At 51.3% G+C, this 27,164-nt stretch overlaps 12 protein-coding genes across 12 annotated transcripts; 6 read left to right on the forward strand and 6 right to left on the reverse strand.

Moving 5' to 3' along the window:
- Nucleotides 1–3,521: 3,521 nt before the first annotated feature.
- Nucleotides 3,522–5,421, reverse strand: BDQ94DRAFT_21131 (AAA family ATPase VPS4). Its single transcript, XM_026775234.1, has 4 exons — nucleotides 4,829–5,421; nucleotides 4,420–4,752; nucleotides 3,904–4,354; nucleotides 3,522–3,847 (listed from the first exon to the last, which is right to left on the reverse strand). The coding sequence occupies exons 1-4, from the start codon at nucleotides 5,125–5,127 to the stop codon at nucleotides 3,626–3,628; spliced, it is 1,305 nt and encodes a 434-aa protein (XP_026627607.1). The 5' UTR covers nucleotides 5,128–5,421; the 3' UTR covers nucleotides 3,522–3,625.
- A 169-nt stretch (nucleotides 5,422–5,590) lies between these two features.
- Nucleotides 5,591–6,776, forward strand: BDQ94DRAFT_141801 (tubulin-binding prefolding complex subunit YKE2). The gene is made up of 4 exons (XM_026765898.1): nucleotides 5,591–5,700; nucleotides 5,854–6,049; nucleotides 6,131–6,191; nucleotides 6,257–6,776. The coding sequence occupies exons 1-4, from the start codon at nucleotides 5,640–5,642 to the stop codon at nucleotides 6,308–6,310; spliced, it is 372 nt and encodes a 123-aa protein (XP_026627608.1). The 5' UTR covers nucleotides 5,591–5,639; the 3' UTR covers nucleotides 6,311–6,776.
- On the reverse strand, nucleotides 6,749–9,002 carry BDQ94DRAFT_141802 (2,3-bisphosphoglycerate-independent phosphoglycerate mutase). Its single transcript, XM_026765899.1, has 5 exons — nucleotides 8,747–9,002; nucleotides 8,598–8,649; nucleotides 7,795–8,532; nucleotides 7,157–7,739; nucleotides 6,749–7,089 (listed from the first exon to the last, which is right to left on the reverse strand). The coding sequence occupies exons 2-5, from the start codon at nucleotides 8,626–8,628 to the stop codon at nucleotides 6,879–6,881; spliced, it is 1,563 nt and encodes a 520-aa protein (XP_026627609.1). The 5' UTR covers nucleotides 8,629–8,649; nucleotides 8,747–9,002; the 3' UTR covers nucleotides 6,749–6,878.
- Nucleotides 9,003–9,082: 80 nt separating this feature from the next.
- Nucleotides 9,083–10,084, forward strand: BDQ94DRAFT_21173 (RNA polymerase II mediator complex middle subunit MED9). The gene has a single exon (XM_026775235.1). It carries the CDS (start codon nucleotides 9,239–9,241, stop codon nucleotides 9,860–9,862), a length of 624 nt encoding a protein of 207 aa, XP_026627610.1. The 5' UTR covers nucleotides 9,083–9,238; the 3' UTR covers nucleotides 9,863–10,084.
- A 1,450-nt stretch (nucleotides 10,085–11,534) lies between these two features.
- BDQ94DRAFT_21185 (glycine hydroxymethyltransferase SHM2) lies at nucleotides 11,535–13,494 on the forward strand. The gene is made up of 3 exons (XM_026775236.1): nucleotides 11,535–11,620; nucleotides 11,694–12,058; nucleotides 12,137–13,494. Exons 1-3 carry the CDS (start codon nucleotides 11,573–11,575, stop codon nucleotides 13,098–13,100), a joined length of 1,377 nt encoding a protein of 458 aa, XP_026627611.1. The 5' UTR covers nucleotides 11,535–11,572; the 3' UTR covers nucleotides 13,101–13,494.
- A 1-nt stretch (nucleotide 13,495) lies between these two features.
- BDQ94DRAFT_21194 (putative prenylcysteine lyase) lies at nucleotides 13,496–15,656 on the reverse strand. Its single transcript, XM_026775237.1, has 2 exons — nucleotides 15,251–15,656; nucleotides 13,496–15,192 (listed from the first exon to the last, which is right to left on the reverse strand). The coding sequence occupies exons 1-2, from the start codon at nucleotides 15,408–15,410 to the stop codon at nucleotides 13,694–13,696; spliced, it is 1,659 nt and encodes a 552-aa protein (XP_026627612.1). The 5' UTR covers nucleotides 15,411–15,656; the 3' UTR covers nucleotides 13,496–13,693.
- Nucleotides 15,657–15,966: 310 nt separating this feature from the next.
- Nucleotides 15,967–17,361, forward strand: BDQ94DRAFT_169508 (small subunit rRNA maturation protein TSR4; the record flags this gene model as incomplete). Its single annotated transcript, XM_026771310.1, has 2 exons — nucleotides 15,967–16,092; nucleotides 16,165–17,361. 2 exons carry the CDS (start codon nucleotides 15,967–15,969, stop codon nucleotides 17,359–17,361), a joined length of 1,323 nt encoding a protein of 440 aa, XP_026627613.1.
- Nucleotides 17,362–17,524: 163 nt separating this feature from the next.
- Nucleotides 17,525–19,184, reverse strand: BDQ94DRAFT_141807 (CSN8/PSMD8/EIF3K family protein). Its single transcript, XM_026765900.1, has 2 exons — nucleotides 18,896–19,184; nucleotides 17,525–18,639 (listed from the first exon to the last, which is right to left on the reverse strand). Exons 1-2 carry the CDS (start codon nucleotides 19,063–19,065, stop codon nucleotides 18,054–18,056), a joined length of 756 nt encoding a protein of 251 aa, XP_026627614.1. The 5' UTR covers nucleotides 19,066–19,184; the 3' UTR covers nucleotides 17,525–18,053.
- Nucleotides 19,185–19,614: 430 nt separating this feature from the next.
- Nucleotides 19,615–21,029, forward strand: BDQ94DRAFT_21207 (sterol desaturase family protein). Its single transcript, XM_026775238.1, has 3 exons — nucleotides 19,615–20,042; nucleotides 20,117–20,622; nucleotides 20,670–21,029. Exons 1-3 carry the CDS (start codon nucleotides 19,819–19,821, stop codon nucleotides 20,840–20,842), a joined length of 903 nt encoding a protein of 300 aa, XP_026627615.1. The 5' UTR covers nucleotides 19,615–19,818; the 3' UTR covers nucleotides 20,843–21,029.
- On the reverse strand, nucleotides 21,023–23,098 carry BDQ94DRAFT_158951 (uncharacterized protein; the record flags this gene model as incomplete). Its single annotated transcript, XM_026769017.1, has 5 exons — nucleotides 21,023–21,330; nucleotides 21,388–21,674; nucleotides 21,728–22,855; nucleotides 22,915–22,969; nucleotides 23,029–23,098. The coding sequence occupies 5 exons, from the start codon at nucleotides 23,096–23,098 to the stop codon at nucleotides 21,023–21,025; spliced, it is 1,848 nt and encodes a 615-aa protein (XP_026627616.1).
- A 191-nt stretch (nucleotides 23,099–23,289) lies between these two features.
- BDQ94DRAFT_141813 (uncharacterized protein) lies at nucleotides 23,290–23,739 on the reverse strand. The gene has a single exon (XM_026765901.1). It carries the CDS (start codon nucleotides 23,720–23,722, stop codon nucleotides 23,477–23,479), a length of 246 nt encoding a protein of 81 aa, XP_026627617.1. The 5' UTR covers nucleotides 23,723–23,739; the 3' UTR covers nucleotides 23,290–23,476.
- A 141-nt stretch (nucleotides 23,740–23,880) lies between these two features.
- Nucleotides 23,881–27,076, forward strand: BDQ94DRAFT_177964 (uncharacterized protein). The gene is made up of 11 exons (XM_026773032.1): nucleotides 23,881–24,225; nucleotides 24,291–24,412; nucleotides 24,465–24,611; nucleotides 24,659–24,779; nucleotides 24,830–25,345; nucleotides 25,398–25,488; nucleotides 25,552–26,093; nucleotides 26,146–26,234; nucleotides 26,286–26,356; nucleotides 26,412–26,504; nucleotides 26,554–27,076. The coding sequence occupies exons 1-11, from the start codon at nucleotides 23,958–23,960 to the stop codon at nucleotides 26,921–26,923; spliced, it is 2,430 nt and encodes an 809-aa protein (XP_026627618.1). The 5' UTR covers nucleotides 23,881–23,957; the 3' UTR covers nucleotides 26,924–27,076.
- The last annotated feature ends 88 nt before the right edge of the window (nucleotides 27,077–27,164 follow it).

A 27,164-nucleotide genomic window follows, 5' to 3' on the forward strand; every position in this document is an offset into this window, starting at 1 on the left:
AAGAGCAGATGGAAGAGTTACAAGAGTCGCTGGATCAGGCGAAGTCGGATGCCCGAGAGGCGAGGGATGCTGCAAGTCAAGCAGTCATGGAGAAGGACCAGGCTCAGAAAGATCTACAAGAGTTGCACGATGAGATGGCAAACAAATCTATCAGTACAAGTGGACTGACGCGTCAGCTGGAGGAGAAGGCCAGTAAGTTGGAGGAGGAACTTCGTGAGCTCCAACAAGAAAACAGCGCATTGAAGAAAGATATCGAAACACGATCCGATCACGAAGCCCGGATTGAGGAGCGATATCGGGAATCCCAGCAACAGATGAACGACAAGGAGCGGAAGCTGCAGGATGAGGCTGCGCAGGCTAGGCGGGAACGAGACTTGGCCCAGCAGGAATATGACAGGATCTCTGCCCAGTTGCAGGAAGCGCTCGACGAAGTCCAACGCAAAGCGGACGAGAAAGAACTATTACAAACCCGACACCATGCATTGACGGACGAGTCCGGAAGCCTGCAGCAGGAGCTGGCGAGAGCGCAGTCTAAGATTAAGGAGCTACAACAAACCTTGGAGGAAGAGCATCACCATGCGCTGGATAATACGAATACTGTCCGTACTCACTACAAGGAAGAAGTCGAGAGGCTACAAGAAGAGATTGAGGCTCTCCACCATGAAATCGAAGACAAGGAGGGCCAGTTTGCTCTCGAGCAAGACAGGTGGGAGAGCGCTAGGCGTGCCTTGCAATTGCAGAAGGACAGAGCTGAAGATCAGGCAGCTGGTTTCAAGCGCACGATAGAAAAGCTTGAGCAAGTTGAACATACTCTGTCTGGAAAAGAGATGAAACTACAAGAAGTCATCGATAGCGAGAAGACGCGCCACTTTAACTCGGAGGCTGTTTTGAGCCGGCAGGTCAAAGAACTGAACGACGACCTCACATCAAAACGGGAGATCATTGATGAACAGCGTAATGAAATCCTTTCCCTGAAAGAAGATTTGAGGATTGTTAGACGTTCAGAGGCAGCGCTTCAAGAGAAGATCCAGGCTCTGGAGGACGAGATTGTCGTCTTACAATCGAGTTTGGAGGAAGAACAGGAGTATACCAAGGGCCGAACACAGAAAGGATCTGCAGAACATGACAGTCAAATCCAAAAGCTCATCAACGAGAAACAGAGACTCCGTGATCAGCTGGCTAATGCCCATGTCGAATTACACGATTTGCGGACGTCTGCTGCTGAAATTGAGACAGAACGCGATGAGCTTCAGGTCCAACTGGATCAGGCCCAAAATCAAGTTGACGACACGACGCGTTTCGATAAAGAAAAGGTCGATCTCCGAAAATCCGTTCTACGGCTTGAAGGCGAGGTTAGACGCCTTAAGGAGGACAGATCCTCATTGTTGGAAGCCAAGGAGACGCTAGAAAAGCAGCTGAGCGCTGAGATCGAGCGGGCTGCCCTGGAAGAGAACCGTCTGTCTGCCGAAATCGACCAACTTCACGATAAGCTGCACACGAGTTCGGGTGGAAGGGATCGCGAGCTGGCGTTGACAAAGAGTAAGGCGCAACGTTACGAAAGACGCATACAAGAGCTTGAGAACCTCCTTCAGCAGCAGCCACATGCTGAGAACGAACATTCGACTGCAAATGGAGACCTCTCGATGCTTCGTCATAGTCTGGATGAGGCTCGGAAGCGTGAAAAGACGTTGCTTCAGCGCGAAGCCGACCAGAAGTCGTCCGTCCGAAATTACAAAGCACGGCTTGCTGAATTGGAAAGAGAACTGCACGATGCTATGATGAAGAAATACGAATCCCACTCACCGTCCTCTTCACCCTCCAACAAACTCCATGATGAGCTCCGGAATCTACGAAAACAGCTGTCTGAGGCACACCGAACGCTACGGGAAGTGAAATCGAAGAATCGCGATCTTGAAAGAGCTGCAATGAGAGAAGAAGACCAGCGTGATCTTCATGAGCTACTCAAATCATCCACTCTGGAGGCGGAATCGCTCGCGCTCAAGGTGTCAGAACGAGAGGCCCGTATGAACGAGCTCAAGGCGCAAATGCGCAGGATCCGTGATGAGCGTTCATTCTGTGCTAGAAAGGCTGAATCGGCCTTGAAGGAGCTCGAATCCCTGCAAGAGCGATATGACCACCTCGTGGAGAAGATCGGGACGAAGAGCGAGAGCAGTAAGACAAGACATGAGAAGGAGATTCTCGGTCTGGGCAAGGAAATTATCTGGCTTCGTGCGCGACTGAAGCGTGAGGAGAAGTTCCGCCGTGACCTGGCCTGGAGTAAGGGCTTGATGGAACTTGGCGAGCGTGTTCGGGTTGCCTGGTTAGTCCCCTCATTTCTACGACTACCCTATCTTTATTATCGTTTAACTAACATACTCCCTCCAACAGCAACGAAGCCGATCTCCGCATGATCTCCGACATGGGTGTCAAATCCCGTGACCGTAACAAGACCCGCACTCCCCAGTCCAAGCTGAAGACTGCCGTCTCCATGGTCAGAGCCGTCGTCCGTATGCAACGGATGTGCCAAGACTGGAAGAAGACGAAGAAGCTTGGTGAGGGACTCCGACGGGCAAAGAATGAGGTGCTGAAGAGGCGAGACGCTTCTTACAGCAAAGCCTGATCGCTGCCTTTATATGACCTCTCGAACCGTCTGATGTCGAGCCTCTCTTCCTTCCTTTCCCGCTAAATGGGGTTACCCCCCATTGATTTCCAATGATTTTGCATTTCCTTTTGGCTTTGTTGAGAAGATTCCCCGGCGTTTTTGATGGATCTGTCTTAAGGCGTTGTCCTCTCCTAGGTTGGATTGTGAAAGGAATTGTCGTTGGTATTGTACCTACTACTTTGTTTGTGTAGTTTCTCCCCAGGGATAATGGTTCCCTCACACATATACTCTTTATTTTTAGTATTGTTGGTCTGGGTGGTTAGATTGAATGGTTAATGAGATATGTCTGAACCCAAATTTGAATTCATGGTTGTTGTATAGCAGTAATGGATGTGTTTTCAATATCTGGCCTACCAAAAAATGATGAACTAAGACCACCACAAAGGCCAGTGTATACGCACATAAAGTGAGAATTGAATTTCAACCGACGACGTTCATTCCACACCGAGTCATGTAGTTGAGTAAACAGAAGGAGAAACAAAACAGTGACTTTAGATCAACGCCTCGCCTTGCTGCACAATGATAAAAACATGAGTCTGCCTAACACCGAGATGGAAGGTGTGAGAGAAAACAGGAAAGTCGAAAAGAAATAAAGAAAAGAGAAGAAGTAATGGGGAAAAAGGTCGTAGGAAGCATTTCGGATGGTGTACGTATATGTAGTGAAGCACATGGAGGTGTGTGTGGTCGTGGATTTTCTTTTCTTTCGTTCGTTTGTTCGTCCCTTCATTCCAATTGAGCATTTGAAATCCATGCATGCCAAATCATGTCGACCGAGTCAATATCGGGAGGGGGAAAAAGGATATCCGAATAATGGGGACGGATGGGAAAGAAAGCTTGACTTTATGAAGCCTGGTTGATTCTATCGGGTCGTGATGAGGCAAACGAGAGGATGATGGATGGACTCGTTTGTCTTCTTCTAAATAGGAGAAGATGGATGTGGATAAGTTTGTGGTGGATCTTAGTTTAAGCACCCTCGCTGCCGAATTCCTTGGTCCATTCGGAGTTTCGTTGCAGGTCTTCTTGACTGACAGTTGGTCGGGAGTTGCGGACCGCCTTGATGAAGTCTTTCAGGACGAGCGGGGGTTCCAGGAGTTGGTCGGCTTCTACGGTGGTCCATGACATTTCCATTGCGCCTTGGTCGCCCGGTGAGCAGGGGGTTAGCTTTTCGGCACCGTCGAGGATGACCTGGATTTGTGGTTAGTGTTGTCTTCCCTAGAAATATGCATGACTGGAGGGCTTACCTTCTTGTAGTGCGTTGCTGTTTGGATCTTGCGGATTGGCTGCATCAGCGCATCCTGCACAGCAATGCTAATATCGCTACCGGAGTAGCCCTCGCTCATCTCTGCCAGGGTTCGGTAGTCGGCTTGCGTCAACTCGCAGGGCGTGGAGCCGACAGCCAGCATGAACATCTTCATTCGTGCGTTGATATCGGGGAGACTGATGTGGACTCGACGCTGGAATCGACGACGAATGGCTGCATCCAGTTGCCAGGGAATGTTCGTTGCGCCGAGGATCAGAACGCCCTTTGAGTCTTTGCCAACACCGTCCATCTGAACGAGCAATTCCGTCTTGATACGACGAGATGCCTCTGATTCACCTTCGCCACGAGGGCCGCAAAGAGCGTCGACTTCGTCAATGAAGATAATCGCCGGCTTGTTTTCTCGCGCCATGTTGAAGAGCTGCTTCACGAGTCTGTAGAGGTATGTTAGCTCTGGGAACCGACATGTAGCAACATGAGATCACCGATTGATCCATACCTTTCACTCTCACCCATCCACTTCGACACTAAGTCACTACTACTGACACTGAAGAATGTGCTGTTCGCCTCCGTCGCAACAGCCTTGGCGAGATATGACTTTCCCGTACCCGGGGGCCCATACAGCAAGATACCCTTCCACGGTTGGCGCTTCCCCGTAAAAAGGTGTGGGAACTTGATCGGTAGAATGACCGCTTCCTTCAATGCCTCCTTTGCGCTCTCCAGACCGGCAACATCCTCCCACTGCACATTGGGTTTATCCGACAAGATCGCCCCAGCAAGGGCGGACCGTAGCTTCTTCGAGTCGGCGTCCTCGCCATCTTCGTCCTGGTTTCTAATTCACCAAGGAATGTTAGCATACAATGCTCTCTGGGCCAAAAGCAATCGGATGCCGGCAGACATGTACATACCCTCCCTTCCCACTTCCTTGCGCCACCTTGCCGTTAGCGCCCACCGCACTCGGCTTTTTTCGATTATCTAGAGTAGCCAGGTGATTCTTGAGTTTCTCCGCACGATCCATGTACTCGCCGGCCTTTGCGCGGATCATCTCCTTGGACTTGGGGTTCTTCTCCCATTTCAGTGCCAGCATGAACAGCTCCAGTGCCGAGTAATACAGCTGATAAGCCTTCTCGTATTCGCCCTCATTGTCGTGCTCGATGGCTTTTTTGACGGTGTCAATCGCCCTCCCTAGGAAGTCGGTATTACTCATGGCTGAAGTGAAAAAGGATTCGAAGTATCGTTCACGGAATGATCGTAAGGGGGAGCAAGCAAGCAGGGCTGGCTGGGCTGGTTAAAGGCGGGGAGCGAATGACGACGGAAGCCTGCCTGGTTTCGTCCGGCCGTCTGTACTGTTTGTCACTGCGGGCGCAAGAAGGGGACTCGATTGCACCGGAACACGGAACAAACAATGACGTATAGGATTGATTCTTAGCGAATCTACACCTCTTTCCAAAAGGGGGGTTTAAGTAGGGGTTTAATCAGGAGAGCTCAATCATGTAGGAAGTGCAAGAAGAGGAGATACTTGGGAATGGAGGAATGGCACGAGCAACGTAGAGAGACACAGGCCGAAAAGGCGGGCAGACGGCCTTGTTTACCGTCTTTGGTTGGTTTTCTGCCGCTCCGCTTCCCATTTTGCCCCTCCGAGATAGATAAACTAATCCCATTTCCCCGACGACCATTTACACCACACCTCATTATCCATAGAGATTGTCACACGGCATCATGGCGGACGCACAGAAGCAAATGCAGGCGCTTACGGAAGAGTTTCAGACGTTGCAGACTGGTATGTTGGTACTCTTGACTTGTTTGCTTACCATTTGAGGGGAGCATGCAAGCGTCATCTATTCTGTCTTCGTCAACCGGACTATCTTGACACGATGCTATGCGCACTATTACTTGCAAGCATGAAACAAATACTAATACTTGATTGTAATAGAGCTTGACGGTCTAGTCGAAGCGCGCCAGAAGCTCGAATCACAGCAGCAGGAGAACGTCGGCGTTCAGAAGGAGTTCAACTCCCTTGACGACGAGTCGAACATTTACAAGTTGATCGGACCGGTTCTGCTGAAGCAGGATAAGAATGAGGCTATGATGGCTGTCAATGGACGTCTTGAGTTCATTGAGAAGGAAATGTGCGTATCAGTTACCCTCCCCTCTCCCACCTCTAGTTGGGTGTTGAAGTGAGAGCTGTGACTGACATGATCTATCTATAGCAAGCGCATTGAGGGACAGATTCAGGAGAACCAGGACAAGGCAGACAAGAAGCGCGCTGAGGTGAGTTTTATGGTCATTGTAGCAGGCATGCGATCGGTAATCGGGACTGACAATTCGTGATACAGATCGTTCAGTTCCAGACTCAGATGCAACAAGCGGCGGCGGCTGCTTCTGCTTGAAGATAGACGGATCATTGTTACCAGTACTATAGGTAGAAGACACTGGCTATCTTATCACACGATGATAACGAGGAGATATAATTGTTAGTGATGGCGGATGAGAAAGAGCAGCCAAGGTACCTGACCGGTTCAAAGGCGATGATGCACGTCGCCTCGGAGGTCCTGCGAAATAAAGAAGCACCGACGGCAGAGCTACTTTTGGGTGCGATGGCCAATGATGGCCCAGCACAACGAGGTTGGGAGGTTCTATATACCCTTGTTAATGATCGTTGCGAACATTTCAGAAGACTATACGGATGCGTAGTCAATCGGGCCGTCTGTCGACCGAAGGGTGGCACCTACCCTGTGTGGGTGCTATGGTTGATTGGAATCACGATGGATACGATGTACCCCTCAAGGCACAATTAGAAGTACATTTGTATAAGAGCATGGAAGAGATTCAAAATAAACAAAATTCTGTTCTATCTCGCTCCAAAGCTAAACCCCAGTATAGACACCGTAATAATTCATTTCTTCATCAATGGAATCGTATCCAGACAATACATGACATCTACTCTATACGCTAAATCTATGCCTTAACCAAAAGGCTGCGGCCGGACATCTCCTCGGGCTGCTCGATGCCCATGGCAGCCAGGACGGTGGGAGCAACATCTCCCAGAACACCCTCCTCCTTCTTGAGGCTCCAGCCCTCGGGGGCGTTGGCCATGACGAAGGGGACCTTGTTGGTGGTGTGGGAAGTCTTGGGGGTGCCCTTCTCGGTAAGCATCTCCTCGGCGTTTCTATCGGGCAGAGGAAATGAATGTCAGCGAGTCATCTTTGCCTAAACGTGTCGGAGGCGAGACTTACCCATGGTCGGCGGTGATGAACAGGATGTAGCCGTGCTTCTTGCAGGCCTCATAAATGACGCCGATGGCCTTGTCGGTGGCAGCAACACCCTGGATGGCAGCCTCGTAGACACCGGTGTGACCAACCATGTCGGGGGGAGCAAAGTTGTTCATGACAAACTCGAAGTTGCCCTCACCAAGGCGCTCGGCCATCTTGTCACCCACAGCGGCAGCGCTCATCTTAGGCTCGAGGTCATAGGTGGCGACCTTGGGAGACGGGATCATATCGCGGACCTCGCCGGGGAACTGCTTCTCAACACCACCGTTGAAGAAGAAAGTAACGTGAGCGTACTTCTCAGTCTCGGCAACGTGGCACTGCTTAACATCCTTCTTGCCCAGCCACTCGGCCAACACGTTACCCATGTGCTGGGGAGGGAAGGCAACAGGGAAGGTGTAGTCGGTCTTGTACCGGGTCATGGTGGTGATGTGGATGTCCTTGGGGTAAGGGAATTCGGGCTTGGGAGAGCGGTCGTAGTCACCCAGCAGCTGAGTGATCTCACGAACACGGTCGGAACGGTAGTTGAAGAAGAAGAGGGTGTCGCCATCTGTCATCGCTAGTGAGCACCTCCATTTATTATAAGCAAAGGAAACACAACATACCCTGCACACGTCTGTCCTTGCCACCAACAATGATGGGCTTCAGGAACTCATCGGTCTCCTTGTTCTCATAGCGCTCGTTGATGGTCTTGACGGGGTCAGAGCTCTCCTCGCCCTCACCCGTGACGATACCCTTCATGGCGATCTCAACCCGGTCCCAGCGCTTGTCGCGGTCCATGGCCCAGTAACGTCCGACAACGGTAGCGATCTCACCAACGCCAATCTCCTTGGCCTGGTCGAGCAGTTGCTGCATGTACTTGGTAGCGCTCTTGGGCTCGGTGTCACGGCCATCACCAAAGAAGTGGATGAAGACCTGAGGGATCTCCATCTCCTTGGCGACCTTCAGCAGGCCGACCAGGTGAGTGATGTTGGAGTGGACACCACCATCCGAAACCAGACCCAACAGGTGCAGACGGCCGTTGCCCTCCTTGGCGCGCTTGAAGGAAGCGACAATGTTGTCCACCTTGCCCAGCTCGCCCTTCTTGAGGGTCTGGTCAATGCGGACACTGTCCTGCCAGACGACACGGCCAGCACCAATGTTCAAGTGACCGACCTCACTGTTGCCCATGAGACCCTCCGGCAGACCGACAGCGAGGGAGGAAGCATCGAGTTCGGTGTAACCCTGAGCAGTCTTCGAATCGGCCTCGGCGAAGCCGGACATGAAGGGAGTCTCAGCGGCAGCGATAGCATCACCGTCCTTGGGGGAGTTGGGACCGGCGACACCCCAGCCATCGATGACGACTAGACAGCAGGCTATTAGTGGATTGCTGGGCGACAGAAGAAAGGATTGGACATATTCAACTTACTGAGGGCGACTTTCTGATCAACCTTGGCCATTTTTGCTATATACTCTGTGCTCTAAGTTGTTGGAGTGCATATGTTAGCCAAAGCAATTTAATTGCCAGCGCAAAATGTAGTCCGGGGATAGAGCGGGATGGGCTCGGGAAGCACTCACCAAAAGTGGGGATGGAATACAAGAAGAGCAAAAGAATGGGTGGGAAAAAAGAGGTGTAAGAAGGAAGAAGAAAGATAGAAGAGAATTAGGATAGAAGAAGGAGAAGGAGGAGAATTGATAGGTGGAGCACGAAAAGGCTGGCCGGTGAAGACAATCAATGGCAAGACCAGCGTAGTAACAGTAATAGTAATAGAGGAGGGGGAGGGGCACACACTTTGGCTTTCGGTGACGCTTTGGGACTTGTTTTGTTTTCGCTCCGCCCCGACGTCACCTTCCACTCCCTTCTTTAGTGTCTTTTTCTCCGACTTTCCTCTCCCTCCCGTTCTCGTCCGGCTTCCCCGGCTCTTCCCTAAACAATTACCCAGCTTCCCCCGCGAAACGAGGCTATTCCCTTTCCCCACGTGAGCCCTCTGCTCTGGTCTCTCGACCGTTTCTCTTGTCTTCTTCTTTCTTTTCGTTGTGTCTGGTCCGCGCGCTGCTGCCCTTCCCGCGATGGCGTCCCGATCCCCCACGGCGGTCACTCCCCTACCAAAATCATCCGTCGCGCCCGAGACTCCGATGGTCAAGGACGCCCCCGCAACCCCCCAGGCCGTTCCTTTTCCTTCTCCACAGACATTCGACATAGTCCCGCCGTTGCATGGCCTCCTTTCGCGTCTTCTATCGCCGCCAACGAACGCTGCTGGAGTCTCCAATGGCGTGAGAGCGGCCGATGATCCTACCGGCGCTGCTGCTCCTACCGGTCCGCCTTCAGGCACCCCCGGCCAACCTCAATCGCAGCAACAAGCCGGGGCCGAGAATACCAACAATGCTGGAGTCCTGGGGACAGTGACTTCAGCTGGTCCAGGCGGTGCAGAAATATCCGGCTTGGGTTCGGGTACCTCTCCAGCGCTCGATATCAAGGACCTTCCGACAGAGGTCAGCTCGATCAAAATTCGGATTCAGAAGGCACAGGCCGTGGTGGAAAACTTACCAGACGTTGATCGGTCGGTTGCTGATCAGGAAGAAGAAATCCAGGAGCTGGAGGACCGAATTGCAAAGCTCAAATCGGTCATCTCCGACTTTGGCCAGATGGCAAGCTCAGGAGGTGCTAGGAAGCACAAGTCCCAGGGACCTTGAGGGTGTGCATAGAAGGAGATGTGAATGTATATGTGCAAGTGTTGATGTCAACTGCTCTTGGTCGAGCACACCGAGCACGTCAAGCCCACGACAAGTATCCGAGAACAACCTCCCTGGCAATTTTCCGCAACCCTGATGGTGAAGAGCAACTTATTCCGAGCTTGGAACGGAATCAAAAATTGAGGTTCTGCCGGGGATAGGGGTTTAGAGAATAGAGCTCCGGGTTAGATCCAGTTGAGCAAGTCACTAGCTTCGTCCGACTCGTCTTCACTCAGGATGCGGATGACTATGGTATGGATAAGCCATGGGTTGGTCAGTGTATGCATCTCCTGGTATCGCAAAGATGGTCGTAATGCTCAGCGACAGACAGGTGCTTTTATGGAGTAAGCCTTGTTGGGACTTATGCTGTCTTGCCATTGCCCGTGCTATTGAGGTTGTGGGTTATGGCTTGTCCGAATTGCCATGTGATCATTAAAAGGAAACATCTTAATATTCGCATAACCACCAAGTTGCTCAGCAGAACTTCTATGAAGGCGTCTGTCGGGCGGGGGATATTCGCAACCTGCTTTGACCCCTCCAGCGCCACCACGGTCCCCATTACAAGGTGCAAGCATCCCGAGAGGCTATGTTTGCTATGGGAACTGGAAGATCTATGGTGGAGCAGACTTGTTAAGGCCGCACCATGATACGCATGGTGATCTAGAAGCTACGAAATAATAGTGGAGTGGATGCATGCTATGACTCCTTATAGCAGAGTTAGTTACCAGTTTAGAATTAGATGAAGCTCTCATTCTGTATGATGACTGCCACATTCGCGTTCTACGTACGTCGCATAAGCATGAATAAATCCAGCTGTACTTCACACAATCTCTGTCCTCGTTGAAAAAGATTCACAACTCATCAGCTATCCGGGAAGATGTAGATCAACGGTAGGGTTGGGAGGACGCCCCCTCGTGTTTCATGGGTGGGTGGTGGTAGCTTCAGTTGGCCGATGCTGATCGTTCCAGCGGCACCAATCGGAGCCGGGCTGGTAGGCTAGCGGATTGACTTTTTCCTGCCTTTCTTTCGCCTTCAGCCGCTTGGTGGCATCCCGGTCGGGTTTCCGAGATTAAGAGAAAATTTACCAGATTAATTCTTGTCATAATGTATCCTAGCCCGCCATGACATCTATTAGATCCCTTAGATCAATTGCTTCTTGCATAGGCTGGTCTGTTGCTGGATGGTCACTGTAGTTACTTAGTATTTACTTAGTAGTAGTCATTGAGTAATCGAGACGAGTAAGCGTCCAATGGTTTCCCCGAGCCGGTGAAGGAATGACGGGCTCCGATGTCGTCCCCCCGGGGCCCGATGGGGCTTAGCTCGGGTTTAGAAGCACAGGCGGCGGGGTGTAAGAGTCACCTTCCGTCTTTTTGGGTCCTGAGGCAATCTTTTTTTCCCTCCCCCACCCCATCCCTAGCTTTTCCTCTTCTTCCCTCTTAATCCTCCCCTTCTTCCCTCTTCCTTCTTCCTTTTCTTCATCCTCAAACCATCATCATCTCATTTTTCTCTCTTTCCCTCTCTCACCTAACTCTCTTTCTCTCACACATCCCTCTTCACAATGGCTACCTACGCTCTCTCTCCGGCTCACCGGAACGTATGTACCCCACTGAACTTTTTTTCCTACCTGGGGTGTCCCTCACAGCAGCACTCACTGACTCATCGATGTAGCAAATGGAGGTGTCCCTCGTGGACAGCGATCCTGAGATCGCTCAGATCATGGTACGTTTCGCATTACACATTGTGTTTTCTTCATCAAATAAGTAGTGTCATGGTACTAACTGCCCGACTACAGGAGAAGGAAATCCAACGTCAGCGCGAATCCATCGTCCTGATCGCCTCGGAGAACTTCACCTCCCACGCTGTCTTCGATGCTCTGGGTTCCCCCATGAGCAACAAGTACTCCGAGGGTTACCCCGGCGCTCGCTACTACGGTGGCAACCAGCACATCGATGCCATCGAGCTTACCTGCCAGGCTCGTGCCCTCAAGGCTTTCAACCTGGACCCCGCCAAGTGGGGCGTCAACGTTCAGTGCCTCAGTGGTAGCCCTGCCAACCTGCAGGTCTACCAGGCCCTCATGCGCCCTCACGACCGTCTCATGGGTCTTGACCTCCCCCACGGTGGTCACTTGAGTCACGGTTACCAGACTCCCGCCAGAAAGTAAGTTCTGCGGATTCGTCTCCCGACACAAGACACGTCGTGTAAGGGTACATTGGATGCTAACTGTTCGCTCCGCAGGATCTCTGCTGTCTCTACCTACTTCGAGACCTTCCCCTACCGTGTCAACCTTGAGACCGGTATCATTGACTACGATCAGCTCGAGGCCAACGCCGAGCTCTACCGCCCCAAGTGCTTGGTCGCTGGTACCTCCGCCTACTGCCGCCTGATCGACTACGCTCGCATGCGCAAGATCGCTGACAAGGTCGGCGCCTACCTCATCGTCGACATGGCTCACATCTCTGGTCTGATTGCCGCCGGTGTCATCCCCTCCCCCTTCGAGTACGCCGATGTTGTCACCACCACCACCCACAAGTCCCTCCGTGGTCCCCGTGGTGCCATGATCTTCTTCCGCAAGGGTGTCCGCAGCACTGACCCCAAGACCGGCAAGGACATCATGTATGACCTTGAGGGCCCCATCAACTTCTCTGTCTTCCCTGGTCACCAGGGTGGTCCCCACAACCACACCATCACTGCTCTGGCTGTTGCCCTTAAGCAGGTTGATACCCCCGAGTTCAAGCAGTACCAGCAGCAGGTCATCAAGAACGCCAAGGCCCTCGAGGAGGAGTTCAAGGCTCTCGGCCACAAGCTCGTCTCTGACGGCACTGACAGCCACATGGTCCTTGTCGACCTCCGCAACAAGAGCCTGGACGGTGCTCGTGTCGAGGCTGTCCTCGAGCAGATCAACATTGCTTGCAACAAGAACTCCATCCCTGGTGACAAGTCTGCTCTGACCCCCTGCGGTATCCGTATCGGTGCCCCCGCCATGACCACCCGTGGTATGGGTGAGGAGGACTTCAAGCGCATTGCCCGCTACATCGACCAGTCCATCAACCTCTGCAAGAAGGTCCAGAGCGAGCTTCCCAAGGAGGCCAACAAGCTCAAGGACTTCAAGGCTAAGGTTGCCTCCGAGACCGTCCCTGAGATCCTCAGCCTCCGCAAGGAGGTCGCTGAGTGGGCCAGCACCTTCCCCCTCCCCGTCTAAGCTAGTCATAGCCGGGTGACTTTTGATATGATACCATAACATTCTATCTTCTTCTATTTTTATTTTTCTTTCCTTTGTTTTTTTATCTTGTTAGGTTACGAGTTCAACATCATTGCGAGCAAAAACGGATTGTGGGCTGTGCGTTCTAAGGGGTTTTATACAGGTCTGCTTTTTCAACCTTACGCGGGTCATGGGATATGGATATGCATGAGCATGTGAATGAACAAATAGCACCGGGATGGCTTCTTCAACACTTCTTCAACAGGGCAGGAAAAGTTCGTGGTTGCATGGAGGCTTGGTACGCCTGGTTGAGTCTACTTTTACCTAGTAAATAGGTATTATGAACTGAAATAGAAAGATAATAAGTTCCATGAGACAAGCCAGACCCTCGAGTGTGTATTGTAGCGTTTTGTAAACATTACCGGAGTTGCAATCTCAATGCATTAGTGAATACTACTAGTGATAACTACTCTAGACATTTATATAATATGGTCTTAAGTACCATATCGTCATGCCGTCCGTACCTGCACCGACACAAGATCCGACGACGTAAAGGAAAGTCATACCAATCTTCCCATTCCTTACCGTTCCCTTTATAGCTCATGACGAACCGCATACGCTGCTGACTCCGCCTCTCTCCCGTCAGCCTGGGCCTGCCACTCTCGAGACATCAAAGCAGCTACATTCCTCCCCATCAATGCACTCGTCTCCATCGTAGAGATGAAGCTTTCAATCCCGCCCGTATACCAGACATGGGGGGCAAGGAGCGGCTCTTCGAACGTGACACGCGGATACTCGAACGGATACGGCCGCCAGATTTTCTCATGGAACCAGCTGATGTCTCGCTTGGAGAGATCGCCGATGGTAGTGTCGGTGTCGGTGTCGGTGTTCGAGGACGATTTGTGCTCGAGGCCGAGAATCGATTCGATGAATTCGGCTGTTGGCCGTTCCGGGGAGAAGATCTTATAGACGTAGTGTTTCCCTTCTGACGGGTCTGGGGCGTCCACTGTCCGGAGAGTGCTGATGCTCCAGAAGCCGGCTGGACCGACCCCGGCTTCGCTTTTGCCGATGTCAGTCTCTGGAGGGAGGGTGGTGAGGATCGTCTCGGGAGTGTAGGCATTGGGTTCTGTGAGGCCGAAATACTTGGGTGAGAGACGGTGCGGAGTGGCGAAGAGAGTGACGTAGAGGGTCACGAAAGGGATTTCGTCCGGCGTCTTCTTTAGTGGTGGGGTAACGGTGATGTTGGAGAATTGCCACGGACCGGCGATGACAACCTCGTCAAACTCGAGCTTCTCTTCTGAGTTGGTGGCTGTGGTGAAGGTTAGGGTCGAGGGGCCGTTCGCGTCCCAATCGAGGGATGTCACTGTGTGGTTTAAGCGGAGGTCGGCGTGGGATAGTTTGAGCATCCCGTCGAAGATCAGCCAGTTGCCTCCCTCCACGGCCATGGCACCCTCAGTCGCCATGCAGACCATAGTCTCGAGGCCATGAATCAGGGCAAGGTTTTGTCCGTAGTTGACACGGGTGCTAGCTTGGATGACTTCGCGGGAGAACTTGGCGGATACCTGGTTCTGCTGGAGGAAGGCCTCTCCAGGAACGGCAGTCACATTGACCAGCCCTACTGCTTCTGACGCCGATGTAAGGGATGAAAAGGGGAATATAGGCTCGTCGTAGAGTTTGAGGAAGTTGTTGACGGTCGACTTCATCAAGCGATAGGTCCTCACGGGTGTCCATCCATACCTCCAAACCAGCTTCGCAATATTCCACCAGGAGGATGCTTCCTTCATCACAAAGACGAACTGCTCCCCGTCCCAGACGCCAAGGGTGTCTTCAGTCTCTCTAGGTCGGTCATGATTGGCGCTATTAACATGGAGTCCGAGCTCTTTGGATGCATTGACAAGGTGATGATTAACCTCCACGAATATCGAGGCACCTAGCTCTACGGGTGTAGCTGGATTGTCATGGACATTCACTGTTGTGGAACGCCCGCCAACATAGGGAGAACGTTCGAAGACGGTTATATTGAGAGGAATGTGCAAGGCATCCGCATACTTGCGTAGTGAATAAGCAGTGCTAGACCCGGCAGCCCCAGCTCCTGTTGAAGGGTTAATTGTTGAAATTAGCACATGAGGGGACTATGGGATTGATCTCACCGATCACGGCGACCCGTTTGGGTGGTGTGACTCCAAAGGAGCCTAGAGGTTGCTGTTCGGTGGCATTGGCATGTGGGGGAAGGCATAAAGCTAAGACGTAGTATACTACATGAATATGAAGAATAAAGCGAAGGAAGTATGAAAGAGATGAGCGATGCATGAATGATTAAAGTGACGAATTGCTTATTTAGTGAATCAATGCCTCCACACTAGTGGACGTTACGATCGTCAGATGCAGGAGCTTGAAAAAGCAACGGTGCTCATGCTCAGTAGCTCGTGTGTACAAAAAGCTTGCTCTATAACCTCTTTTATAGAGGTCTCCCAGATGAAGCAGGTCTATAATTAGCTGAGAAAGGGAAAAGTGAAGATGAAATCAAGATGAGGATGAAACGAAGAGGAAGTGACGGTGGATGGCGAGATGTTCGAGATGTATTGACTGACGTATCACACGGGTATGTATCGATACCACAATTACTGCACTAGTCCCAATACAGACTAATGCATTCTGGGGCTATCGCAGATGGGGCTTTTCCCGTTTGGGCCATTCACTCTTTTTTTGCGCCAGAATTTCGGGCAGAAAAGAAAGAGGCGCTCTTCTTGTGATTTCCATCGCAACCTCTGCTACGTCTGGAGAAGGGTCTCATTGTTCTCGGTCTCACGGACTCTTCCATTGGCTATACTACATTAAGTTTCTCGACCATACCTGCACCAGCACCATGGATCCCTACGACAGCGACTCCTCCTTCGACGATGAGGGGGACTTCAGCGAGACCAACGTGCTGCTGGGCTACGCAGCCGACGAGATTGTAGAAGATACCATCAGTCATCTGGGAGGCTGGCCAGTACGTGCAATATCCAACTCCACCTCTTCATCCTCCTTCCTCACCCCGACTAACCAATACCCCCCCTCACAGACCTGGCTCGACGACGCTACCCCGCCTCCCGGCGACTTCGCCAAATGCAAAGTCTGCAACCAGCCCATGCTCCTCCTCCTCGAACTGCACGGCGACCTCCCCAACGACTTCCCTGACGATGAGCGCCGCCTCTACATCTTCTCCTGCCCCCGCAAAGCCTGCAACCGCAAACCAGGCAGTATCCGGGCTCTGCGCGCCACCAGAAAGCTGAAGATCGAGCCCCAACAACAGCCTCCCCGCCAGAGGGAAGAACAAAAGCCAGAGCCCCCGAAAGAAGAAGAAGAGAAGAAGCCCGCCGCAGCAAAGCCAGACCTCGGAGCCAGCCTATTCGGCTCCTCCACTCTCACCGGCAGCGTCTCCGCCAGCGCAAACCCCTTCTCCTCCGGCGCTTCCTCCACTAGCAACAACAACAACCCATTCGCAGCCCCAGCACCCTCCCCCAGCCTCGCCGCCAAACCGACCCCCTCCCCAGCACCTACCCTCTCCGAATCCTTTGCCGACAAAGTCCGCATCTCCTCTCCTCAACAACAACAACAACAACCCAAAACCAACCTCATCCCACCCCCCGAAGCCTCCACCGGCCCCAGCACCCCCTGGCCCGCCCAATCCGACTTCCCAGCCCCTTACACGAACTTCTATCTCGATGCCGAATACGAAACCATGTCTCGTCCCTCCACTCCCACTATCCCTGCCAACGTGACAATTGACAACACAGAAGAAGGTCCCAACGGCGGCGCAGCGGAGCTGAAGGACACCTTTGAATCCGAGCTCGATAAGGCCTTCATCCGCTTCTCTACTCGTCTAGGCCATAACCCTGAACAAGTGTTGAGATATGAATTCCGTGGTTCACCATTGCTCTATTCCCATGCTGATGCGGTGGGCAAGCGGCTTCATGATCCGTCGAAGACAGCGAACCCCAGTGCCAAGGTTACGACGGTTGGTGGAGGGAGTCGCATGCCTCGCTGTGAGTATTGTGGTAGTGAGCGCGTGTTTGAGTTGCAGCTTGTGCCGCATGCTATTAGCGTGTTGGAGGAGGGGAGGGAGGGGGTTGGGCTTGGACCCAAGGATGATGCTGGTATGGAGTGGGGGACGATTATCTTGGGAGTTTGTGGGAAGGATTGCGGTCCTAACCAGGTTGGGGTTGTTGGGTATAGAGAGGAGTGGGCTGGTGTGCAGTGGGAGGAACCGACGAAGTAAAAGTGGTGATGATGATGATGGGTTACGGATTTGGGTGAAGCGTAATGCCGTTCAAGACTTGATGTTGATGACATATATTATATCATATATAGACTTGAGTTTTTTGTTCAGATTTAGGATATCAAAAGTACATACAATACTACGACTGGTTATCTATGCACTGCTGGCCATGATCTTTGAAATGTTGTACTGTACTGGTACTGATCGCTTTTTGTATACGCACACTATGGATATCTTCGGTGAAATTGCGTTATCTTTTCACGTAGAGAGAATATGGTGAGAGGATAATCAAGGAGAAAATGATATATGAGGGTGGAAGAGGAAAGAAAGATGATGATGATGATAAAACACAACCTAGTCATGCAGAAGCAAAACTCGAAACGCCAATTGCGCCAGGTCCGGACTTCCCAACCCTCTCCCATGCTGGTCTATCCCCGTCATCATCGTCTTTTTTTTTGTTATAAGAGGCTTCGAGCTCGTGTCATGGGGGGTATCCGAAGCAGACACTTCGTCCCGTGTTCTTCTTTTGAATTTTCTTTTCGGGTGGTCATTCTTCCAACAAGACAGACCGAGATCGAGACCTGGGGGAAGGTTTGATCTTCGATTCGAGGCAAAATATTAGCAAGAATAGAAAGGGAATCTAGAACGAGAAAGGCTGCGTTGCGATGCGGATATCTTTTTTATCGATCCGCTCATGCAGCCTGCTCGAAACCACGGCGGATGACACGGCCGAACATGTCGACGCCGACGCGCTCGCTCTTGACCTCGCTGCGGGCCTCGTTCTCCTTGTTGGTGGGCACCTTGATCACGGTGTTGGCGCCAGACTTGTCAACCTCCCAGCTGCAGACCTCGGCGACAAACTTCTCGAGAGCCTCGCGGCTGCGCAGGTCGAGCCACTGCTCCAGAACCTCGGCAGGGATCTCACGGAAAGTCTTGCCGACCTCGACGGCAATGCGGATGCGCACGAGCTCCTCGAATCCGGCAACGTCGGCAACAAGGTCAGCGTACAGGTCGTCCGAGTTCAGGGTGGACCAGAACTGGGTGTACTGGGCAGACTCGAGGAGGGTGGAGAGGCGGGCGAGCTTCTGGATCGACTCGACGAAGTCGGAGGTCTGGGCGGCGGCCTGGGCCTCAGCGTCGGAGGCCTGGAAGGGCTGAGTGTGGGCGGGGAGAAGAGCAAGGCAGAGGGAGAAAGCGGGAGAGGGGAAGACAGTCAGGGCCTTGACGAGGACGTTGGTGACGGTCTCCGCCTGGAGAAGGTGGGGGTTGAACTGGTACCTGCCAGAGGGCGTGAAGGGGTTAGCATCGCTATTCAGGTATGATGTACATGCGATAGAATATAAGTTGAGATCATGGTTTTGTTTCAGGAGAATTGGAGTCTCGACATCCCCCAAAGTAGGGTGTCAGGTAATAGGAAACGTGATAATGATATAAGATTCTTCATCACATAAAACCAAAATGGTTCCCCGCGTCGGAGCTCTTTATGTTTCGGCTGAAAGTGTTTTGAACTGGATAGAAAGGCGCATGAACTCACAACTTCAGCAAGGCCAGGTTGGCGTAGCAGTCGAAGGTGCGGTCCTCGCACTGCTGGGCGACATAGTCCTGGAAGACAGTGGTGGTCTCGGGGTTGTAGCGGTCGAGGCCATTGAGGATGGCGTCAATGTTGGCCGGGCGGGTCTCGCACTTGTCGAAGGTGACACCCATCTTGACGGAGATACGGAGATTGGACGAGTTGGGGGGAAGAAGAGGGGAAAGCGTGGGTGGAGGAGGAGGAGAGGGAGGGAAGCAGAACGAGGGGATAGGAAGAGAGCAGCGGAATGGATGGACTCGAGGTTTGGCTGGCCGGACTTGCTTTTGGTGGGATTTTTCGATTGTCTCGCTGTGCGGCTGCCCGGCCGTCGGAGCCAATCCCAACTCGGTTAATTTGTCCGATGCATCTGCATTGGCATTATTTTTATTTTATTCCTTTCTATTCTAGTCAGTCAGTAAGTCATCACTCTTTACTAAACTTCACTCAATACTACTCTAAATTAGGCACTAGTGGCTGATCTGGTAAATCGTATGATATACTTTGTAACTTTACGATGAACCAAATTCCACGTGCCCCCGGAATCGGTCTCGCCGGGGGCAAAGGATCTCCCTGTCCCGTGGTGGGATCATGTCGGTGCTGGTAGGGATAGCCCGTGTCGCCAGTGTATCTGGTTAGTAGGGACTCGCCCCCGTGTAGGTTTACCCCGTGGTAGGTATATCCCGCGGTAGGGATTCGCCGTATATATAAGATGGCGGGAATAACAACTCCAACACAGTAGTAGCTTCTGCGCCTGAATTGTATACTTTGAACAATTGACCGCGTATTTCCCCTTGCCTTTGTCCGAAGCACGCACTTCTGACCGCAACCGGGATCCCTCCAACAACCCTAACGATATCCCCGGGCTATACTATACACCTTAAATCGCGATGGATGTCGTGCTCGATGTCCTCGACACATTCGTCCTCGATCGAGTGTACGCCTCAGTCTTGCCAGGTGGAAATAATAGTACCTCAGATTTTGATACTTCGTTCCTTCTGAACCAACATGTTGGCCGTTACTACCCTCTTCAACCCTCGCAATGGGCGACCGCCAGTCGCTGGAAGCGCGATGACCTGCCGAGACAAGCTACCTCGCTGTTGTTTATCACATGGTAAGACAGTTCATACTCTTCTCTCATGCCGATCGAGCATAGTCCAGCTGACAGTAAGTCCGTTACACAACTAGGCTCTTCGGTCTAGCCATATACTTCATCGGCAGCACCATCTTTTACCACACATGGTGGGACAAGTCCCTGCTCAAACATCCACGGTTCCTGAAGAACCAAGTCCGTCTGGAAATCGAGCAAGCCCTGTTCTCCATTCCGATAATGGCTATCCTCACGGTTCCGTTCTTCCTAACCGAGATTCGCGGCTGGTCCAAGCTGTACGATTTCGCCAGTGAAGCTCCGTTCCCTGCATACAACTGGCTTCAGTACCCACTGTTCGTGGCATTTACAGATTCCGGGATCTATTGGATTCATAGAGCGGAGCATCATCCTCTGGTATATCGGTGGTTGCACAAGAGACATCACAAGTGGCTGGTGCCGACACCTTTTGCAAGTTTCGCGTTCAATCCACTGGACGGGTGGGCACAGAGTCTCCCGTACCACGTCTATCCGATACTGTTCCCATTGCAGAAGGGTGCATATCTGGGATTGTTTGTTTTCGTCACACTGTGGACGGTTCTGATCCGTAAGTGCCCTTCTGTTCTTGTCCAGTCTCTCACTAATCGCATCTAGACGACGCCGACTGTCTTTCCCATTCTGCTGTCATCAATGGCCCTGAATGCCACACCCTGCACCACTTGTACTTCAACTATAACTATGGGCAGTTCACAACGTTCTGGGATCGCGTTGGAGGAACCTATCGGAAAGCCCGCGGCGACGAGTTCAAGACCATCAAGAGTCAATAGGATGCACGCGCATAAAATTGCTCGCCTATAGGGGTGCAGCACTGCTATATGACTCGAGTTCATACCGCCGGTCGGGAAAACCGGTCATTGAGCCTAATCGTGTAATATTAATGTTAATAATGTTAATAATGGATAGAATGGTCCCTGATCTGTACATAATATTAGACAAGACATATCGAACTATGTCCTGTTGGGGCCTTTGATATCCCGGATGAAATTATTTAAACTTTCCAGGTCATCGGTTGCGGCGTTATCCAGGTATCGAAGGTTTACGTTCCGGCCACTGGCGCGGTCAAGCGTAGCAGTTAATAGCCACCAGAGCTCTTCAGCATGCTTAGGATAGCCCAAGTGGTGTATTCCTTCCTTACCAACGATGCTGGAGACGGAGTCCCAAATGCTTCGCCAATTTTCGGCGGCCCGTTTTATCGAGTTCGTGGATATCCACCCGAACAAGCCGGTCCTAGCCTGGAAAGCGAGAGAGTGCATTGCTAGAGACATAGTTAGGTCGATGGTATCGCTTGTAGACCGTGGACGGTTACACAAACCATAGATCAGAATCAACAGATGTTCGCCAACTAGTGAGCGACTCCATTGAATCAGGTCATCCGTAGCATTTTCATCAAGCAGGCGCGTAATGAACTCCCTTAATGAAGGTAGCGGGCGCCCCATCGTATAAGAAGCAGCCATCTCGTTAAAAGACGATGCATTTTCAGCTTCAAATAAAGCGGAACTCCAGGGGAATTGACAGTCCATCTCGAATATCGACAGTGCAGGATGATTATTGAAACAAACTGTGAGGAATCCGTCCGCAAGGAAGGCCCAACAGGCGATCCTAAAGATTGGTGAGAAGTGTCCAACATTGACGCTCTTCTAGTAGGGTCTTACCTTATACAGACTTCCTCGGCTATCAATGCTCTCCATGTCTCATCGTTACACATATCCGGAGTCAAACTTCTCTTGGACTGGAGAATCCCCAACGATCGTACCGTAGAGATGACACATGGATGTCTAATTATACGAATTCGTCGCCTTGTGCCCGTTTCGCCCTGTCCAAACTGAAGCATCTCGATTATTAAAGCTCCCTGAATGACTTCCAATGACGGTAGGAGATAGGGAGCGCTGCTCGGAAAGGGTGTTGATGATAAATTAGCCAACTGACGGAATATGTACTCCTCAGCTACGTCAAGTATTCTACTTGCGAATACCGGGCCATCTTGCGAGGTAGCATATGTTGCTCCAGCCAAGAATATTGCAAGGAGGAGAGGGTTTGAGACTTTTGCAGGATCGAATGTCGGAAAATGTACAATTGGAAGATGCCAATGAAGAGACTGGAAGAAAGCCGAGATAAACACAGAAAGATTGCAGGTCGTGAATAGTGAGTTTAGCTCGGCCATGTCGAGTTGGTTTTGTGGGCCCGCGTTCGCCAGGCCCATAGAATTCGAAGTATCGACCAGAATCATCATCATCTCGCTGAGTCTATTGGAGAGTCTTGAAGCAAATGTGCTTTCAGGAATAAACTCCATAGAAAGTTGTCCAATCGGGGTAGACAGAGGCTGAAGAAACAGATCAGCAACTGAAAAGCCTGGCATGTAAGCCGATAAAGAGTCGTGAGGCAAGAGTGGTTCTTCCTGCTGGAAGTAAATTGGGTCAAGATGCCTTCTAGTGGAGCATTTTGCTGTCTCTGCGATTGCAAGTCTGTCTTGCTTGATGGAGGGATCAGTGAAGTGTGCTAGGAAGAAGAATGGGTCGCTTCTTCTTTGCGGAATTTGCGAGACAGATGGTGATGGCGATGGGGACATTGAGGGAATGTTCTCCGTAGAAGGGGTCTGGGCCCCAAAGGAACATTGTTTCCCAAGGGATTGGCAACGAGAGCATGGTGATGCTCTGTCGCAGGCTGTCTTCGCAAAGAAGCATTCGTCACAGGACTGCTTCTTCCTCCCGGGTTTAGCTGCTACCGGAGGAGGCTGGTTGTGCTTTTTGGCACAGATCTTACTATGCCTTCGTGCAACCTCCCTAGACATGAATCAGATTTACATGGCTTCCTGCAGAGTTGTCTCGGGGTTTTTACACACTTCTTCAAGAAGGATTTATTGCAGTAAGGGCAGCTTGAACAGGAGGCGCCGGTATCTATCGGGCTGTCAGCACGTTCTGCGTACCTGAAAAGGCATGATGTTCAGGGGCCTGACGTGTTACTTCATGTCGAAGCAAATGACTCTTTCGCTGGTAGGATTTGTTGCATTGCGAGCACTGAAACATGATGCTATTGCCATTCTGTCACCTTCGCGGGTTAACAGGGGAAGTGGATGAAGATGGCTCGACTCGACTGATCTGGACTCCGAATGCTCCGACCGTGCCGCTTAGTAATTGTCCCAAGCCCTACCAGATCTTCATCTTCTCTATATTTTCTCCCACGTTCTTACTGGGAAATTGATGCTTTCTGGAGACGACTGGGATGTGATGGACTCCATGGAGTCGAATCAGTATCGTGGATCCAATGGCCGATGGCGTTCCTGTTTGTTGATCGTACAAACACCGTGACGTCCCCTTCCCACGTGGGGTCATGCGTTCCCCTCTTCAACCACTGACTTTAGCCATTATTCTTTCAATAACACGCTATCCATTGTTGGTTTCTTGTTAGTCCGGGGCTGTACCTTTTTTGGCATGACTCTCACTATGGTCTGATACTAGAATCCCCTTTCGGATACACCAGTGGGAGCAATGGATGGCACCTATGGAGGCCTGCCTGGACAGCACCTCTACCACTATCCCAGGTGTCCGTGAGAGAAAGGAAAAGAGAAGAATGAAGGATACCCAAAGAAAAAGACAGTCACGGCATTCGTGAGTATGCGGGGGTCCTAGTGCGGTAGCGAGAGGGGTCATAAGCCACTCATTGGACTATAAACTGCATTCCTGCATTCGCTATGCAATGTGTCGTGGAATTATCCCTGCCAGGGATGAGCTGCAGGCGACTCCGCACTGATCATCCCCGCGGGGAAATGGCAGGTTTCCATGGATTTAATCAACTGGGGAGGCTTCTTGTTTACTAAATGCTCCTTTCGCTTCGTGTTGATCTTGAAGCCTCTACTGCTTGTTCTCTATCGTGCGAGCTGTGACTATGCGCGTACCGAACCGGTTGTTGCTCCTGGCCTTAGGGGTGTCTGACCTTATTACCGCCGCACAAGTGGACTATTCTCAATATGTCAATCCTTTCATGGGATCGGAAGGCCCAACTCCCGGCCAAGGTTACGGAGGGGGTGACATCTTCGTTGGTGGTGCTCGACCCTTTGGAGTAGCAAAAGTGGGACTCGATACAACAGCCGCAAACTGGAGTATCGCAGTCCTCAACGGTGGCTGGACACCTGATGGAAACGTCACTGCAGTCAGTATGTTTGTATCTTCATAGCACTGTTGTGCATACTCGGATTTGTGTCTAACCTCAATCTACTAGCCATGATGCATGAAAGCGGCACAGGAGGTGCCCCCAAGTATGGTCTTATACCGCAAATGCCTCTTACCTCAGTTGACTCGCCGGTGAATCTACTAGATAACCTTACTTATAGCCAGCCCAGGGTAGGTATGCGCCTATCCTTGAAACTCAATGAATCCAGCTTACAGAAGATAGGTTGGCAACGACTCCGCAAGCGTTGGATATTTCCGGACCTTGCTTCAGAATGGTGTACAGATTGAACTTTCAGCCAGTCGTCATGCTGGTATCATTCAGTATTCTTTCCCTGACGGAGAAAAGCACGTTTTGGTCGATATATCCCACGTATGGCCATCCTTCCTCAGAGTAGATGAAAGCTAACACGGCTAAAGTATCTTCCCGGTTCACCCGGCGATTCAAATGGACAATTCTACGTTGGTGGTGAGATTAGTCTTGAAGACGATGGAAACGCATATAGCGGTTATGGAACATATGTCGGTGGCTGGAACAATGGTCCGCGTTTCCTCCATAGCACTGAGCATACATTCTAATGGTACTTTAAGGCGCCCCTTTTACCGTCTACTTCTACGGCGAGTTCTCTACGGCGCCGAAGAATGCTCGTACATTTACTGGGGCTAACACAGACCCGATGCCACGTTATCAGAACCTGGCAAACGGAGGCATACCTCAACCGACATATGGCAACACCTCTGATAAAGCGACATCAGGACCTATGAATGACCGCATCGGGGCACTTTTTAGTTGGGACACTGGAACAGATGCACAGATTAGTTCTCGGGTTGGGATATCTTTCATCTCAGCAGAAAAGGCTCGCTCATACATTACATCTGAAGTCCCTTCTTGGACGCTGAATGATACCGTGCAGGCTGCTGTTGACGAATGGAATCAGGATGTCTTCAGCAAAACTCAGGTATCCCTCGATAGCACGGCGAATATGACAAATGTGCGACTACTTTATAGTTCGCTCTACTTTATCCACTTGATGCCGTCCGATCGCACGGGTGAAAATCCGCTGTGGCAGTCAGACGAGCCTTTCTGGGATGATTTCTACACGCTTTGTTAGTGGTGAAATGCGTGCGACAATTGGAGAGTGGTACTGACTATAATCAGGGGATATATTCCGCTGCACAGTCAGCTTCTATCACGTCTATCAGCCCACATACTATGAGTCCATGATCCGGGGACTTATCGACATCTGGAGGTAGGCGGTAATCCGGTGGGAGATGAAAAGTTAGTGTAGTATCACAAGGCTAATGCCCAAAAGGCACCAAGGGTTCTTGCCAGACGGCCGCTCAGGGAACTGGAACGGACTGGTTCAAGGTGGCTCTGATGCGGACAACATGCTAGCAGATGCCTATGTTAAGGGTCTGCGAGGGGCAATCAATTGGACGGATGGCTACGCCGCAATGAAGACTAATGCAGAGGTTATTCCATACAACACTTGGGACGCTACTGATCTTTCTGCAAGTACAAAGGAGGGGCGTGGTGCCTTGGGTGACTGGTTAGAGCTTGGATATGTCTCGCAAGACCGAAACACGCGCTGCATTTCTAGGACCGTGGAGTATAGTCTCAACGACTTTGCTGTCAGCCAAGTGGCTGCAGGGGAAGAGCCTAGCGAACAGGAAAAGTATCTGAATCGGTCTGCTGGGTGGCAACATATTTGGAACTCAGATGTGCAGAGTCTGAATTTCACAGGTTTCTTGGCGCCGAAATTCTCCAACGGGTCGTTTAACAACAGCGGCTATGATCCTCGTTACTGCTATGGATGCGAATGGCTCGCGTATACGTATGAAGGCGTTCCCTGGGGTAAGTGACCATTCGCAATTTATGAATTGGTCTGACAAGTATGATGTTCCAGAATACTCTTTTGTGCTACCACATGACATGGAAACTCTGATCGACTATATGGGTGGTGCAGATACATTCGAATCCAGACTGGATCTTATGGTACTGACACAATTGACAACTCCTGGCACGCGTACAGCTAACGCTTCCTAGTTTGAGCCGAACATGTCAGTCCAGAACCTTGGAGCAAATGGTGCAGGTATTACAACGATCATAAACATTGGGTAGGCATATTTCCCTATAGCGATATAAGTGTGAAGACTGAGCAGTGATTGAAAGAAACGAGCCCGACTTTGCGACTCCATACCTGTACAACTACATCAACAAGCAAGCCAAGAGCGTGGAAAAGTCTCGGAACCTGGGATATCAGTAGTAAGTGGGCTGATATTCTCTAATACGCACCGTGGCTAAAATCAAATAGCTTCAGAGACGAAGCCTACGGAGTACCAGGAAACAGCGACGCCGGGGCCATGAACTCGTGGCTCTTGTGGCAGATGCTGGGGATCTATCCTGTCGTCACGCAACCAGTGTATCTTCTCTCCTCGCCCTGGTTCCCAGACCTCAACATGACGGTCAATGGCAACCAGACACTCCGTATCATCGCGAATGGACTAGACAAGGGCTACTATGTGCAAAGCGTGAAAATCAACGGACAAGCCTGGACAAAGAACTGGTTCGAGCACGAGGATGTAATGACCCAGGGTGGAACCATTGAATTTGAGCTAGGCGCGGACATGACGGCCTGGGATACTGGCAGTGTGCCTCCCTCACCGGGACATCGGAGCATATGAAGGACATATTGTGCCAGCTACATTACACAGTCTTAGCCAATAGCCACTACTGATGGAGAGTAATTCACATGCACACTGTGACCCAAGCAATTGACCAAGCGGCAAGATCTCATCCCTCGGTTTCCCCATTCAAAAATAGCCCCATAACTGTCCAATCGATAACTACTCTGACTACTTCCGCAAAATTCAAACCAAGAATTGCAACAATGACGCCGACAACCCTCACCAATCATCGCCATAC

This window comes from Aspergillus welwitschiae (assembly GCF_003344945.1).
Source record: "Aspergillus welwitschiae strain CBS 139.54b unplaced genomic scaffold BDQ94scaffold_12, whole genome shotgun sequence".
In the NCBI taxonomy this organism is placed as follows: Eukaryota; Fungi; Ascomycota; class Eurotiomycetes; order Eurotiales; family Aspergillaceae; genus Aspergillus; species Aspergillus welwitschiae.

Coding starts and splice junctions, on each gene's coding strand:
- BDQ94DRAFT_21173 (XM_026775235.1), top strand. CDS start 9,239: ATGGCGTCCCGATCCCCCACGGCGGTCACTCCCCTACCAAAATCATCC.
- BDQ94DRAFT_141802 (XM_026765899.1), bottom strand. CDS start 8,628: ATGGCCAAGGTTGATCAGAAAGTCGCCCTCA. Junction 8,533..8,597: donor TGATCAGAAAGTCGCCCTCA/GTAAGTTGAATA, acceptor CCTGCTGTCTAG/TCGTCATCGATGGCTGGGGT. Junction 7,090..7,156: donor TTCATCACCGCCGACCATGG/GTAAGTCTCGCC, acceptor TCTGCCCGATAG/AAACGCCGAGGAGATGCTTA.
- BDQ94DRAFT_177964 (XM_026773032.1), top strand. CDS start 23,958: ATGCGCGTACCGAACCGGTTGTTGCTCCTGGCCTTAGGGGTGTCTGAC. Junction 24,413..24,464: donor TTACTTATAGCCAGCCCAGG/GTAGGTATGCGC, acceptor TACAGAAGATAG/GTTGGCAACGACTCCGCAAG. Junction 26,235..26,285: donor AATCCAGACTGGATCTTATG/GTACTGACACAA, acceptor AACGCTTCCTAG/TTTGAGCCGAACATGTCAGT.
- BDQ94DRAFT_21194 (XM_026775237.1), bottom strand. CDS start 15,410: ATGCATCGCTCATCTCTTTCATACTTCCTTCGCTTTATTCTTCATATT. Junction 15,193..15,250: donor CAAACGGGTCGCCGTGATCG/GTGAGATCAATC, acceptor ACCCTTCAACAG/GAGCTGGGGCTGCCGGGTCT.
- BDQ94DRAFT_141813 (XM_026765901.1), bottom strand. CDS start 23,722: ATGACCCCTCTCGCTACCGCACTAGGACCCCCGCATACTCACGAATGC.
- BDQ94DRAFT_141807 (XM_026765900.1), bottom strand. CDS start 19,065: ATGGGTGTCACCTTCGACAAGTGCGAGACCCGCCCGGCCAACATTGAC. Junction 18,640..18,895: donor AACCTGGCCTTGCTGAAGTT/GTGAGTTCATGC, acceptor GCCCTCTGGCAG/GTACCAGTTCAACCCCCACC.
- BDQ94DRAFT_21207 (XM_026775238.1), top strand. CDS start 19,819: ATGGATGTCGTGCTCGATGTCCTCGACACATTCGTCCTCGATCGAGTG. Junction 20,043..20,116: donor TCGCTGTTGTTTATCACATG/GTAAGACAGTTC, acceptor TTACACAACTAG/GCTCTTCGGTCTAGCCATAT. Junction 20,623..20,669: donor ACTGTGGACGGTTCTGATCC/GTAAGTGCCCTT, acceptor AATCGCATCTAG/ACGACGCCGACTGTCTTTCC.
- BDQ94DRAFT_21185 (XM_026775236.1), top strand. CDS start 11,573: ATGGAGGTGTCCCTCGTGGACAGCGATCCTGAGATCGCTCAGATCATG. Junction 11,621..11,693: donor CTGAGATCGCTCAGATCATG/GTACGTTTCGCA, acceptor GCCCGACTACAG/GAGAAGGAAATCCAACGTCA. Junction 12,059..12,136: donor TACCAGACTCCCGCCAGAAA/GTAAGTTCTGCG, acceptor TTCGCTCCGCAG/GATCTCTGCTGTCTCTACCT.
- BDQ94DRAFT_141801 (XM_026765898.1), top strand. CDS start 5,640: ATGGCGGACGCACAGAAGCAAATGCAGGCGCTTACGGAAGAGTTTCAG. Junction 6,050..6,130: donor GAGTTCATTGAGAAGGAAAT/GTGCGTATCAGT, acceptor ATCTATCTATAG/CAAGCGCATTGAGGGACAGA. Junction 6,192..6,256: donor CAGACAAGAAGCGCGCTGAG/GTGAGTTTTATG, acceptor TTCGTGATACAG/ATCGTTCAGTTCCAGACTCA.
- BDQ94DRAFT_21131 (XM_026775234.1), bottom strand. CDS start 5,127: ATGAGTAATACCGACTTCCTAGGGAGGGCGATTGACACCGTCAAAAAA. Junction 4,355..4,419: donor TGGATGGGTGAGAGTGAAAG/GTATGGATCAAT, acceptor ATACCTCTACAG/ACTCGTGAAGCAGCTCTTCA. Junction 3,848..3,903: donor CAGCAACGCACTACAAGAAG/GTAAGCCCTCCA, acceptor CCACAAATCCAG/GTCATCCTCGACGGTGCCGA.